The 15,061-nt window shown below is 51.4% G+C and overlaps 1 protein-coding gene across 1 annotated transcript; it reads right to left on the bottom strand.

Annotated features, from left to right (window-relative positions):
• Nucleotides 1-5,170: 5,170 nt before the first annotated feature.
• On the bottom strand, nt 5,171-14,687 carry LOC132237345 (triggering receptor expressed on myeloid cells 3-like). Its single transcript, XM_059701749.1, has 4 exons — nt 14,523-14,687; nt 13,017-13,361; nt 5,691-5,819; nt 5,171-5,366 (listed from the first exon to the last, which is right to left on the bottom strand). The coding sequence occupies exons 1-4, from the start codon at nt 14,596-14,598 to the stop codon at nt 5,320-5,322; spliced, it is 597 nt and encodes a 198-aa protein (XP_059557732.1). The 5' UTR covers nt 14,599-14,687; the 3' UTR covers nt 5,171-5,319.
• Nucleotides 14,688-15,061: the final 374 nt, after the last annotated feature.

The following is a 15,061-nucleotide window of genomic DNA, read 5'->3' as shown; positions in this document are numbered from 1 at the left end:
AGCACGGGGGCGAGTCCATCAGCCCTGCAGGAGGGCGGGGTGGCTGAACCCCCACCCACTGCCTGACCCAGGGTGTGCCGCATTTACAAGAGCTGGGAGCCTCGGGCTTGCCAGCCTGCCTCAGAGTGGAAGGTGGCAGACCCGCCCGCCGGCTCCTCAGTTCAAACATCCGAACGTGCCAGGGGTGCCCGGGACTCCGTGTCCATCCTTCCCCTGGCCACCACAGGTCACCCCCGCAGGGCACCCGGTCTCAGCCCCTGCTCAGGAAGCTCAGTTCTCACCGCCTGAGGCAGCCGCGGGCTTGGGCTGCCTGACACCCGGCTCTGCCTGCACCCCTGCCCTGGATCTGCTGGGCCCTGGTTCTCTGGAGTTCGGGGACCCGGGTGGGAGCAGAAGATGGGAATGAGATGCTGGGACCTGGTCCCCTGGAGTTTGGGGACAAGGGTGGGAGCGGCAGATGGGAATGAGATGCTGGGACCTGGTTCCCTGGAGCTCGGGGACAGGGTGGGAGCAGCAGATGGGGATGAGATGCTGGGACCTGGTTCCCTGGAGCTCGGGGACAGGTTGGGAGCAGCAGATGGGAATGAGATGCCGGGACCTGGTTCCCTGGAGCTCGGGGACAGGGTGGGAGCGGCAGATGGGAATGAGATGCTGGGACCTGGTTCCCTGGAGCTCGGGGACAGGGTGGGAGCGGCAGATGGGAAGGAGATGCTGGGACCTGGTTCCCTGGAGCTCGGGGACAGGGTGGGAGCGGCAGATGGGGATGAGATGCTGGGACCTGGTTCCCTGGAGCTCGGGGACAGGGTGGGAGCGGCAGATGGGGATGAGATGCTGGGACCTGGGGGAGGATGTCCCAGGGGCCTGGAGCTCCAAAGAGGCCACCAGGCCCCTGGCAGCCAAGGACCCAGGGCCGGGTGTGAACCTCCGTGTCTAGGAGCTGTGTCCTTCCTTGCCACGGGGTCCTGTGGGAGCAGGCTCTACAGATGGGCAGCGTGCACGGGCGGCCTGGTCCAGGAGCCTCTGATCCTGGGTGCCGGAAGCGGGTCCATCCTTGCTGCTTGACACAGTCGCTGCAGGGAAGGAACATCTGCACGGCATATGTTTCAAGGGACCTGGCGTATATGGCATACTGTTCTTAATAAGTTTGCTCCCCTTCTTAGCACTATGTGTTCTAACCAGGGTCACCTCTCTGAGAAAGCTTGTTTCCCCAGGTGGGGATTTTTCCCTGGAGTTAGGGATTAACAGGACTAAGGAATGGAATAAATCAGTAAAACCCCTTAACTAAGTGCCAGGCCAGTAGTTAATCACCTTAACTATGAACAATCAGGCTTCCATTACATAATCTTTACTTAGGATAATCTCTTTCAGTTACTTCCTTGTAGCTTAGCAGAACAGTAGAGTAGTGACCTTGGAATGAAGATAACAAATGCCCTAACCTTTGGAATAGAATAGATAGGATTAAAACCAACTGGTATAAGTACCAATGTAACAGGAGAAAAAAGACAGAACTTGGCTGGAGAACCTGGAGAGAGAACCTGGCTATGCTGATCAACTGAACGCTGCCTCCGTGTCATTCCTTCTGACGACGTCCACACCTTTGGGAACCCCTGGACCTGCTGGGGCTGGACCCCAACACCTGGGCAAGCAAGGTCAGTGGCCACCCTGCCTGACACTAGGGCACACCCTGGCCTCTGCCTGGATCCTGCGCCCGCCACCTGAGGACCATGTCCACCTCTGCCCTCCCTTTCCCCTTACAATCGAGGACGAAACAGAGAAGTGGGGTCCAGCAGTCTTTGAAAACATAGAATATGACACACAATAGTATAACTTGAGAAGAACTTGACGGCCAGCAACCACAATGCACGTGCTCAGTCGCATAAGTTTGTGTTGTTTCGTTTTATTCTGAAAAGTCTTGAGGTGGGAATGAGAGTCCCCTTCACAGGATGCCGGAGTCCATTCATTGTCTTCACTAGCTGAGTTTAGACAGAGACCCCCCAGAAGCTAGTAGCCATTGAAAGTCCTAGCAAAGGTCAGGGCTGTGCACCACCCAGTTAATCTAGGAAACACCCAGTTAATTTAGGTAATAATAGTTGAAGCATCCCCACCTTAGTTCACTGAATTCCTTAGGTACTTATGTAGATCCTTGTTGATTATTGTTAATCAGATACTCCCGGAAATCTATTGATGAGCTAATCAGATACTTTGTCTATTCCTGGAAATTGTCTGCTGATCTGTGTGTCATTGAAACCTCCTTACCCTAAGGGCTACTCCAGATCAATAAAAGATTGGAGCGGCCTGCGCATGGGTGGAAATCCTTCCGGACTTGCCGCCTGGTCCCCCAATATTGCAAAATTATCTCGTGTCCTTTTCTCTCATTTGTTGTGCGGCTCCTCTTTCAGATACCGAACCCTACTCCACGCAGAACGTGGAGGGAGTCTTACTCGACAACAGGAGAGGAAACCTGAGGCCCGGGAGGGTTAGTGACCTGCGCAGGGTCACACGGGACAGGTGGCAGCCCTGGTCCCTGGTCCCGGTCCTGATTCGTAACAGTAGCAACATTAAAGTTATGAAGTAGCAACGAAAATAATGTAATGGTTGGGTCACAACATGAGGAACTGTATTTAAAGGGCCAGAATATTGAGAACCACAGCTCTAAGGGCTCAAACCAGGAGCCCAGGTAGGATGGGGGAGACAGACCTGAGTTCAGCCTCTGCACCCCAGTCAGGGGTCAGACTGGTCCTGCCACTGAGGGGGGCTCTCAGCTGCCCCTCACACCTGTCCCAGGAGGGGCTGGCCAGCAGGTGGCAGCAGTGAGAGGGTGGGCTCTGCTGCTCCCAGGACATGAGGGACTAGCAGCCTGGCCAGGGCACATGGGAGGTCACTCGGAGGGTACATAGCCACAGGGCGGGCTGGACAGCATTGGGACCCATGCTGCCGATGCCTCTAGGACCCCCAGCTCTTAGTCACTTTCTCCCCTCCTCTAGGGCGGCCGCTGGGACCCCGCTGCCTCTGAGACTTTCTTCCCCAAACTCATGGGAAGCTGGAGGGGAGCAGAGGGCAGCAGAGGACACAGAGTCCTGGTGGGGAGAGGGCAGCTGTCCACCCCACCCAACTACCCTCAGCTGGACGGCTGACCATTTAGCCTTCTTAAGAATACACATGAAAACTTCTTATATGGAGTAAAGAAATGTTGACATGAATTGTGTGGGGAGACTCACCAGTGTGGGGTTTTCATCCCTCCCACAATAGAGGAAGAAACACAGAATTTGTATGTCTATCAATTACCTATGATTTGCGGAATCCTATATAATAAAACCCTAATATGCAAATCAACCGAACAGTGGAACCACCGGCAGAATGACTGGTTGCGATGAAGCGCATTGCCCTGAGAGGGAGGTGACCTGCGGCAGCAATCAGGGAGCAGGGCTGGCCAGTGGGCAGCCCAGGCCACCAGCCTAGGTGGGGGCAGGTGGGGGCCCCCCTATCACCCCACTCATCGGTCGCCCCACAGATTACCCTGATTGCAGACCAGGCCTAGAGACCCTACCCTCTATATTGGGAACTGTCTCTTAGATTTAAAAATTCAAACCTGGCAAGGCTACTCTAACACTGAACAAACAGGTTGATGCAGTGATGACATGCATGGACTCTGGCTTGCACATTCTGTGGTCAGCCCTGATTCCGACACTTATAACTGTGTGACAAAGCCAATTACTTAACTTCTCTCTGCCCCAGTTTGCCACCCATAAGATGGGGAAAATGGCACTACTGCCTCAGAAGGATCATGTTATGTACTATTTTTTATAATCAGGGCTAAAAAATGTAGCTGCCCATACAACAGAAAGATGCCTTTCACCTGTATGAAAAGTATGGTCACTGGTGGATGCAGCGTCCCAGATTGCAAGAGGGATGTCTAACTGCCAGTTTAGGCCCGACATCCCCCATGGGGTCCCGGATTGAGAGAGGAGCAGTTCAGGCTGAGGGACCTCTCACCTCCTGTGCATGAATTTCACGCACTGAGCCTCTGATTATAAAATAGTTCTCATTGAATCAGAATCAAAGAACCAGGAAGAATGTGCTAGAGACCATACAGTTTTCTATGGGAGTGCACATTTTTATGGAAAAGTGTGGCTTTGAGAGTCATTCCCAGAAGCTCAGAGGGAAATGTGTATAAAATAAAGCACATGAATCACTTCTATGTGTTTTCAAGGACCCGCACAAATGTAAATACATGTATGGAAAGTAGAGTGAAAGGACATATGCATTAACTATATTAAGAGGATACCTATGGGCAACGGGTAGGAAGTTCAGCTAGGGGATGGAGGTGGAAAAAAATAAATTCCATAAAACCAGATGAATGGTGACTTGCGTCCATGGGTGACTGTGTGCGTGGACTAGGATGCTGATAGCAGGTAGGCTGTGCACGTGTGGGGACAGGGCTATATGGGAACTATACTGTGTCTTTAATTTTGCTGGGAACCTAAAACTGCTCTAAAAATAGTCTATTTTTTTAAAATGACCCAGAAAATGAAACCTATATAATTTTATTAACCAATGTCACCACAATAAATTTAATTTAACAATAATATGTTTTTAAAATGACCATGAGAGTGATGGGTCTTGCCATGGCTTCACCGGAGGGCCAGAGATGCCCCAGCAGAGCGGGTCTGAACAGCAGCAAGGGAACAGGCACAGGTTCATTTGGATGATACTTTGAGTCCCAGTTGTTGTACTTACTTTTTATAAAAGACTAGAGACTCGATGCACGAAATTCATACATGGGGGGTGGGGGGAGGAGGTCGTTCAGCCTGGCCTGCACCCTCTCGCCATCCGGGACATCTCTCTCACAATCCGGGACTGCTGACTCCTAACCGCTTGCCTGCCTGTCTGCCTGCCTGATCACCCCTAACCACTCTGCCTGCCTGTCTGATTGAACCTAACCACTTGCCTGCCTGCCTGATCACCCCTAACTGCCTCTGCCTCTGCCCCTGCCGCCATGGCTTCGTCCAGAAGGATGTCTGGAATGACGTCCAGAAGGTTGTAAGGCTGTCCGGTCTAATTAGCATATTATGCTTTTATTTTTTTATAAAAGATAGTCTGCCATTTTCTTGGCCTCTGATTAGTTCAGTGGGTCTCTTTCCTCCCAGCTACCCACACTTTCCGCTCAGTACGTTTCTCTCAATAAGAAAGGGGCTGGGCAGAGACCTCACAAAAGAAGTTTCTGAAGCCTTTTACTTCCCTGAGAGATCAGTTTATTTGTTTGTTCCTTTGGGGACAGAGAGCAGATGTGATGTTTGCTAGGGGAGGAAGGCATGCCCCTCAGCTCCTGGAAGGGTGACTTTGCTGCTCCCCTGGGTTTGGCTCGCCTGAGGAGTGAGAGAAATAGACAGCATTTGCACGTGATCCATCCATGCCAGTCCTGGCTTCAGCCTCCCTCCCTCCTCTGAAGAAAAGACTGATTGCCAAACAGCCAAAACCATGCTGGCCGCTCCCACCCCCAGGTCTTCCTGTCCTGGTGAGCCCAGCCCAGCGCCATTCACAGGGTTTCCAGGGCTGGGCCTGCCTCCTGGGCAAAGAAGTGGGCAAACTCAGGGGGCAAGCTCTGGGGAACCTCTGAGCTCTTGTCTGCAGCTACCATCTGGGTCCCCTCATTCATTTCCACCCCAAGCCAGGCCTCGGCCCCCACTCACCTGAGGCCCTGGCTTTCCAGAGAAGGACAAACAAGACTGAGAACACCAGGCCCTTGTTCAGGACGAATCCGCAAGTCAGAACAATAGCCATCACCTGCAGCTCGGAAAGGGCCAGGGCAGGCGGCAGTCCTGGAAGGTCAAGCACAGCGTTGGAGTCCTAAGTTTGACCCTCTTAAGTCTGAGAGGGTGGGTGTCTGCCGGATGATCTGCTCCGAAGCTCAGCCTGCTCCCTGCCTCCTGGCCACCACAGCAGCCAAGCATGGACTTTGAGGCTGGGTCTTACCTTTCCCATAATCCTCTGCGCTGGCTCTCACCCTTAAGCAGTGGTTCTCAACCTGTGGGTCGCAACTCCTTTGGTGGTTGAACGACCCTTTCACAGGGGTCGCCTAAGACCATCTTGCATATCAGATATTTACATTATGATTCATAACAGTTGCAACATTACAGTTATGAAGTAGCAACGAAAATAATTTTATGGAGAAACCAAGATGGCGGCATAGATAAACACCTAACTTGCTGCCTCCTACAACAACTTCACAAATACAACAAAAAGACAAAACGGACATCATCCAGAACTATAGGAAGTAGTGGAAATTGCTGGCTGAGTGGAAATTCTACAACTAGAAGGAAAGGGAAAAGCACACTGAGAGTCAGGAGCTGCGGAAGTAAAGTGCAAAGGTACGGAGGCTCGAGCGCCCGCGGAAAGGGGCTGGTACCTGAGGACGCGGCTGTCTTTTTGAATCGGGAGGGAGTCACAAGCTCCCGACTGCTCTGAACTCCAGTTCCGGGAGAGTCTCTGGGGACCCAGGACTCATATGGGGAGAAACTGGACTGTCTGGCAGCAGGCAGAACTCGGAACTCGAGGGCAGCTTTCTCTCAGAGGTGCTTGCACCAATTAAATTACCGGGACAGTGAGACGCACGGCCCCTTAGGGCAGGGCTGAGGATCTTCCATAGCTGCTTGCTCCGCCCTGTTGATTCCTTGAGTCCCCACCCCACCCAGGCTGCGGCAGAGGCTTTTGCATATGAATGCCCTGGCCCTTTGCAACCTGAAAATTACCTAACAAATTACAGCTGGGTGAGACAGACCCAGAACTTCCAAGAGAAGGCCCAAGGCCCCACAGCAGCTTGCATTGCTTCACAGCTGGGCCTCATCTGGGCACCTCCAAACTCCAAAAAAGGAAGGGGAATCTGCAGATCTTTTCGTAGCTCCTGCTGGGTAACCTCAGGCAGAGACTAAATTAGCACCTCCTTAGATCCAAGAGCCAGTGTACCCAGTGGTCAGAGTGGGACCATCCAGATTACAACTCCTCAGATCCATAAAGGACACACTCAGGGGGCAGACTCAGTGAGCACCAAAGCCCCACTGAAGCAAGTCTTGCCCCAGAAGGGTGTCTTCAGCACAGAAGTTCTCCCACTGCAGACACAGCTGATTCTCACAGCCAATTGGCCTGGAGGTCAATTCCTCCCAGTGATACCTACAACAATCAAGGCATAACTACAACAAGACTGTGCACAAAGCCCACAAGGGGGTGCACCAAGAGTGTCCACCTCAGGTAACTGGGGAGGCTGAGCCACTGGGCCCTACAGGACACCTAGCACACAAAGCCACTCTACCAACACAGGGAAGCATAAAAAATGCGGAGACAAAGAAACAGGTCACAAATGACAGAAATGGAGGAAAGCAAACGACTGGATATAGAGTTCAAGGCCACGTTTATACGGTTTTTCAAGAATTTTATGGAAACCGCCAATAAATTTAGTGAGACCCTGGAGGATATGAAAAAAGACCAACTAGAAATTAAGCATACACTGACTGAAATAAAGAATACTATGCAGAGGGATTTGACAAGATGGCGGCGATATAGGCAGACGCATCCCAGGTCTTGTCCCGGAGCAGATGGAGTAAGCAGCTGAAACTAATAACACCCACCCCAAATTGGTGAAATTACTCAGCTGGTGAGACAGTTTACAGTCGGGAAGGGCAGAGCTCCCTTGGAAAGCAGATCCAAGCAACAGCAGCCTCCTGATCACCACACCCTCTGAGGATCAGCAGCTGTACGTGAAGCCTCCACCCACCAGCCAGAAGAGCCACCAAAGCTGTGAACAGCACCCACTAGAGGAGCTGCTGCCAACTGAGGAGCAGCTGCTACCGCAACCACCCAAGGAGCAACCACAGCCCAAGGAGTCACTGCCACCCAGGGAGCAGCCACTGAATGACTCAATGTCTAGATATGTCAGTGAGATCAAACATGGGTAGACACAGAAACCCCCAAAGGAAAGAAAAGGAGGACTCGCCAGAAAAGCAGCTAAGTGAAACCGAGGCATGCAGCATGACAGAAAAAGAATTCAGAATAAGGGTCCTAGAGTGCATAAACCGGATGGAGGAAAAAATCAATAACATATACAAGAAGCAAGAAGAAACAGATGAAAAAATCAACTACTTATGCAAGAAGCAAGAAGAAACAGATGAAAAAATCAACAACTTAAGACCCAAGAAGAAATGAAGAGTGTTATGGCTGCAATAAAAAACACCATTGAAAGTATCAACAGTAGACTAGGAGAAGCGGAGGACCGAATTAGTGAATTAGAAGACAAGGAAGCAAAACACACCCAAACTGTACTGCACTTGGAGAAAAAAATTACAAGACAGGAGGAGAGCCTAAGGGAGCTTTGGGACAACATGAAACAAAACAACATACGAATAATAAGGGTGCCAGAACAACAGAAAGAGGAACAAGGACTAGAAAACCTATTCGAAGAAATAATATCAGAAAACTTCCCTGTGGTGGGGAAGAAAAAAGTCACACAAGCACAGAGAGTCCCAAACAAGGTGAACCCGAAAAGACCCATACCAAGACACATCATAATTACCATGGCAAATGTTCAGGACAAAGAGAGAATCTTACAGGCTGCAAGAGAGAGACGGAAATTACATACAAGGGATCTTCCATTAGATTATCAAATGATTTCTCAATAGAAACACATCAGGCCAGAAAAGAATGGACGGAAATTTACAAAGTGATGCAAAGCAAAGGACTGAATCCAAGAATACTCTATCCAGCCAGGCTATCATTCAAAATTGAAGGGGAAATAAGAAGCTTCACAGACAAGAATAATATGCAGAGATCCAACAGCAGACAAGAGGATCCCAAGAATCAAGTCAAAGACTTGAAATACAAAGAAACAAAAAATACCCAACCGAAGAAGCAAAAAGAAAAAAGAATCCAAAAATATGAAGATAGTGTAAGGAGCCTCTGGGACAACTTCAAGCGTACCAACATCAGAATTATAGGGGTGCCAGAAGAAGAGAGAGGGCAAGATATTGAAAACCTATTTGAAGAAATAATGACAGAAAACTTCCCCTACCTGGTGAAAGAAATAGACTTACAAGTCCAGAAAGCGCAGAGAACCCCAAACAAAAGGAATCCAAAGAGGACCACACCAAGACACATCATAATTAAAATGCCAAGAGCAAAAGACAAAGGGAGAATCTTAAAAGCAGCAAGAGAAAAACAGTCAGTTACCTACAAGGGAGTACCCATACGACTGTCAGCTGATTTCTCAACAGAAACTATGCAGGCCAAAAGGGAGTGGCAAGAAATATTCAAAGTGATGAATGACAAGAACCTACAACCAAGATTACTTTACCCAACAAAGCTATCATTCAGAATTGAAGGTCAGATAAAGAGCATCACAGATAAGAAAAAGCTAAAGGAGTTCATCACCACCAAACCAGTATTATATGAAATGCTGAAAGGTTTCCTTTAAGAAGAGGAAGAAGAAGAAAAAGGTAAAGATACAAATTGTGAACAACAAATACACATCTATCAACAAGTGAATCTAAAAATCAAGTGAATTGGGCGCCCAGCTAGCTCAGTCGGTAGAGCATGAGACTCTTAAAAATCAAGTGAATAAATAATCTGATAATCAGAATAAACTGGTGAATATAATGGAATCAGGGGCATAGAAAGGGAGTGGACTGACTATTCTCGGGGGGTGGGGGGAAGGGATGTGGGGGGTGCGGGAAGGGAATGGACAAAAATCGTGCACCTATGGATGAGGACAGTGGGTGGGGTGAGGGCGGAGGGGGGTGGGAACCGGGTGAAGGGGAGCTATGGGGCTAAAAAGAAGAACTGTAATAATCTGAACAATAAAGAATTAATTTAAATAAATAAATAAATAACCAAAAATAAATGAATAAAGGGCCAGAAGGTTGAGAACCACTACCCTAAAGGGATCTACCTGGTCTCCTGCCCCTAATATCTCCCTTCTGCATAGCTCCTGCCCACAGCTCCTGCATCAATCACTCTGCACTGAGCCCTCACTCTCCCTCTCAAGGCGCCAGGGAAAGCCCTTCGTGCTCCCCTTGCCTACAGAACAAAGTGCACAGGCTGCAGGCGCCCAAGGCTCTTGCAGTCTGAATCCACCACCGGCCCTGCTTTAGCCTCACCATCTCCTCTCCACTCAGCCCCACTGTCTCCATGTGTCGCTGACACTCGGTGAGTGCATGTCCCCACCTGCTCCTGGTGGCGACCACCCCCCTTCTGCAGGTGTTACTCCTCTGCTACCTCCACAGCTTCTCCTCCTCCAGGTAGTGCTCTCTACACCCCTCCGGGCCCATGGCCCAGCAGCTCTGTGCAGAGGATTTCTGTCCATCCCCTTCCTCTAAGTCCAAGGAAGTTTGCTCAAACCCATTGGCCCCTGGGCCACGTTTTCTAGGTGATGCTCTGTCATCAGGGGTAGAAACACCTTTGTTATCATAGCTCCCCACCCCCAGCTCCTTTCCTCTGTGGCTGGTTGATGGGCCTTGTGCTGCCTTGAGGCAGTCACATTCAAGGCTTGTGTGAGGGCTTCAGAAGAGAAATAGAAGTGAAGGTCCTTCTGCCTGCAGGGGCTCAGGACTCCATAGCCTGCCTGGAGCAGGAGACAGGCCTCCATGTGGTCCACCCAGCCCTTCACAGTCAAGTGGCCTGCTCACCAGGCCACAAGCCCTGCTCTCACTTCTGACCCTTCTCCCATGCCCCCTTCTCTCCCTAAGTTCCCACTTCAGGCCTCTCTTCCTAAGGCAGGGTTGGGTGGACAACATCCATCACCTCTGAACAGCATGACATTATGTAAGTTTCTCTCTGTGGGCATCTGCTGCCATGCCCTCTCCTGCCTGGAAAAGTGGAGGAACACGCCGACGATTCCCCACAGTTCACTGAGGGTAAGTCCATTTATCGGGGCAGGCCTAACACCATTCCAGGAAGAAGTCTCCATTCATTTGTTTTAACCTGACTGTAAATGATGCCTGGCTGCCACCCCTCCCAGGCCACCTCATGTTACCACAGGTGTCCTTACAGAGGATTGCGCTCTTGTTTCCCCTGGGAGACCTGTAAGTCCTTCAGGCAGAAACAAGCTGTGCTAGACTCTGTTTCCTTAGCTACAGCAGCCAAAGTTTTCTCCAGTTGCTGCAGAGAGAAAGAGGAAGCTGCTGTGAAAATTCCACTGCCCGCTATTTGTGGTTTGATGAAAATAATTACATTCACATTTATCCTGTATTAAACTTGATATCATTCTCATTCAATAAGACGGGTTCAGTCATTCCCAATAATTTCCCTTATTGTCTTTATTAAGGTTTGCGTTAAAGAACCAGGCAGCTCGTAACTGATGGAGTCAGACCTGGTGGGCCCAAGCTGCCTCCTGGAGTGGGCAAACTTTGCCAAAGGTGTAAATAAAGCCTATTTCTCTGAACTTAAACATAGAGAACCCCGGAGAATTGGAGCCTTTGAACATCATCATGGAGGAAGCCTGGAGGAGGACGAGGGACATTCTCAAGGTCACTGAGTAGGTTCTGGGTTGAGGAGGAGTGGAAACCAGGCCCGTGCACCTTTTATTATCCTGTGACGGCACCACTTACCTTTGCAACCAGCAAGCGTTTCAGCACTTCCACGTGTACGGGTACTGAGACCAAATTACTAAATTGCTCCAGTGTAGAGAGGGCAGTGGAACTGCTTCACCGACTGCATAGATCACTTGTAACCAGTCTCTTCATTCCTGGGCATCCCTGGGTGTTCCTAAAGGCCTGGGGCATGTTTTCCTATTATGTGGGCTCAGTAGCTTCCTTCCACTCCTGCCTATAGCACCTTCCTTTTGCTTGGTCAACTCTTTATTTCCAGACATTACTGTGAAGTTTGACTCTAGCTCCACCCTGGCCTAATCTATATATATAAAAGGCTAAGACACCAGTGGACTGGCCAGTACGTATGACACACACCAACCACCAGGGGGCCGACGTTCAATGCAGGAGCTGCCAAGTAACAGCAATTTGCAGAGTGCCCTCTCACACTCCGGGACCCCTCGGGGATGTCCGACTGCTGGTTTCAGCCTGATCCCTGCAGGCCAGGCTGAGGGACCTTGCTCACTCTGCAGACACCCTTCCAGCTCCTTTGAGTCCCAGCTTCACCCCATTGTGGTCGGCCAGGGGAGGGATGGCGGGAGGTTGGTTCCAGGGCATGTTGTGCCCATCTCCCCCAGTCCTTTTCCACCAGACACCTTCTAATTAATTTCCTTTCAATGTGCATGAATCCGTGCACTGGGCCTCTAGTATTTACATATTGGGATTTGCAGAAAGTAGAGAGCAGGGTCCTGTGTGGTGGAGGCCTCTCCAACTCTCTGGTTCAAAGGGAGAAGGTTTATTGGGGAGCTCGGGGCAGAAGTATTGGGTCAGGTGGGTAGACCGGCTTTCTGAGAAGAGAGGGGGAGAACTAGCAGGCCTCCACCCATGAGAAGCAATTCAAGGACCTGAGACGCCCTTCGTCTTGCTGTCTAAAACCTATTCCTTGTTTGCTACTAAGTAAATCCCTTGAGAAAGGGAACAGTTTCGCTGGCCACACTGGGCCCCTTCCAGGATCCACCAAGGACCATCGGATCCGATGGGTCTCTGTCGGATCCCAGCTGCTCCATGTAACGGCTGAGAGACACAGTGAGTCCCGTACCCTCCCTGAGCCTTCCTCCCGTGTACAGTGGAGACAGCCATACCCTTGGCCATGCAGCCAGTGTTCAGTACCCGGTCCTCCTAGCGGCACTCTGCACAGAGTGAGACAAATTCTGACATCACCTAGTCTAACTTTCTTGCCTTAACCGGTGAGAAAACTGGGGTCCAGAGAGGAGCTATGGCTCTCAAAGTCACAAAGCGCGAGACAAGAAGACCCATGTGCTCTGATTTCGGATGGAGGCCTTTCCATGACTCTGCGCTCTCTCTCCAAAGCCCCCCAGAGGCAGACATGCCAGCCTGCAGCTCAGGAGCGCAGCCTCCACAACCTTCCCTGTCTGGGCTGCTCACCTTCGCATGGTACCAGCCGAATCCGAGGAGGCAGGACAACGGGGGTCTGGGGTGAGAGGTCAATCACACACTGATAGAGCCCCACGTCCTGCCTCTGGAGCTCCCGCACGGTGACTCTGAACATGACCTCGGTGGGGTCGTCCTCCAGCAGGTATCTACCGGCCTGGGCCATGTTCAGGTCCGCGTTCCTGGTATCTGTGCGCACCAGTGTCTCTGGGGACCCGCGGCTCCTCACCCGCTGCCAGGCCTTCAGGCTGGAGGCGTACTGCCTGGTGTACAAACAGGAAATGGTCAGGTTGCTGCCTTCCAGCAGGCACATTTGCTCCTCGTCTTCGCCTCGGAGTCCTAGAATGAGAGGGCGAAGAGCTTCATTGAGCAGCCTTCCTCCCACCGTCCCCACAGCCACAGAGCACACAGCAGTGTCCAGGGCCCAGGCGGGAGTCCTGGTAGCTCCCCCAAGTCCTTGGGAGTCATTGGGGATTTCCGTGCACTCTGTGAGATGGCGTGGCGTCTTTAGCAATATACACACATATGGAGCCAAGAGGGCAAAATACCGATCCTGGTTCAGTGTTTGAATCTAGTAGATGAGTTTATGGTGACTATTTTTTCTATACTGTACTTTATAAATTGAAATATTTCCATAGTAAAAAGCTTTTTATTTTTCAATTAGAAAGAGAACTGAACCAGTTTTGCCACCCATGTTCTTTCCTACTTGTGGTTCCCAGGCATGCACCTTGCTTTCAGGGACACAGTGCCTTGCATTACCCCCTGGGGTCCCCAAGCCAGACGGGGTCCCCACTCCTCTCTGCCCATATCCATCCCATTAGGTCCCAGAGAGGCGCCTACTGAGCAGTTCCAGCTGCCACTACCCTCAGTCTCCCCGCAACCCTCAGCCCACTGACCACCCTACCCCTGCTCCGTCTCCAGCGTCATGGTCCTGGGCAGCCGCCTGAGCTTCGTTAAGCACTTACTAAGCCCTAAACACTGAGCCAAGTGTTTCACATCCGTCGGCTGTGTGGCTCCTCGGACAACCCTCCGAAGTGGGCGCTGTTTACAAATGAGGAACTGAGGCTCAGAGGAGGCAGAGGACTTCTAACGGTCACATCTGTACAAGGTGGCAGAAACAGGATTGGAACCAGCTCTGTCTGCTTCCGGAGCCTCTTTGCTCGTCTGCCTCGGCCCCCGGATGTTCCTCTAAGGAGGGACTGTGCCTTGCACTGCTTTCCATCTCCCAGGGTGTCCGCACGGCGAGGAGCGGCTGTTTGGTGACTTCACATCATTTTCTCACCTGGAGGTGCACTGGAGGAACCTCCAGCATCCACTGGTCACCCAGCCCCGCTGGGTCGGGGCCGGGCAGCACAGTCTGCCTTCATTTCCTTCTCTCCCCATTCCTGTCTCCAACACATACCTGGATCCCAGACCAGTCCCCCTAAAGAAGGGAGAGAAAACCCCTCTTAGGAGGTACCTCCCTTGGCCATCTACGTCCCTCTCCCTTCCTCTCCTCACCTGAGACCCAGAGCAGCAGCAGCAGCAGCAGCAGCTGTGGCCGCCCCCAGAGCCCCGTCCTGTCCATTCTATCCATCAGGCACTGGCCATCCCAGGGCTCTAGCACTTGCTGGAGGATGTTGCCCCATGTGGTGTCTTCCACCTTCTCTGAGAGGATTACCTGTTCCTTTGCAGTTGAGAAACCCTGAGGGAAATGCAATGAGAGGGACCCGCTCAGGAACTGCAGAAGGAGAAGAGCGATCACTGGGCTTGTGACATCTTCCTTCCCGCTCCCATTATGCCATAGCCTGTGGGGCAGCACTCCCCATTCTCCACCACAGCAAGCTCTGACCCACCCACCGGACGTCCCACCTCTGCTCCACTCACTTCCTCAGGGCACCGAGACATCCTCCCCGAGCAGCCCCGAACCCCGCTGCTACATTCACATTCGGCTTGCCCTGCAGGGTCTGGTTCAGACCTTCCTGATGGCATGCCTCGTTTAACCTCACTCCCCACCACGCTTCTCAAGTATGAGCATGTGGCTGAATCGTGTGGGAAGG

The sequence above is a fragment of the Myotis daubentonii genome, chromosome 6 (genome assembly GCF_963259705.1).
Source record: "Myotis daubentonii chromosome 6, mMyoDau2.1, whole genome shotgun sequence".
In the NCBI taxonomy this organism is placed as follows: domain Eukaryota; kingdom Metazoa; phylum Chordata; class Mammalia; order Chiroptera; family Vespertilionidae; genus Myotis; species Myotis daubentonii.
The sequence above is the reverse complement of the archived record's forward strand: the minus strand, read 5'-3'. Positions and strand labels throughout refer to the sequence as shown.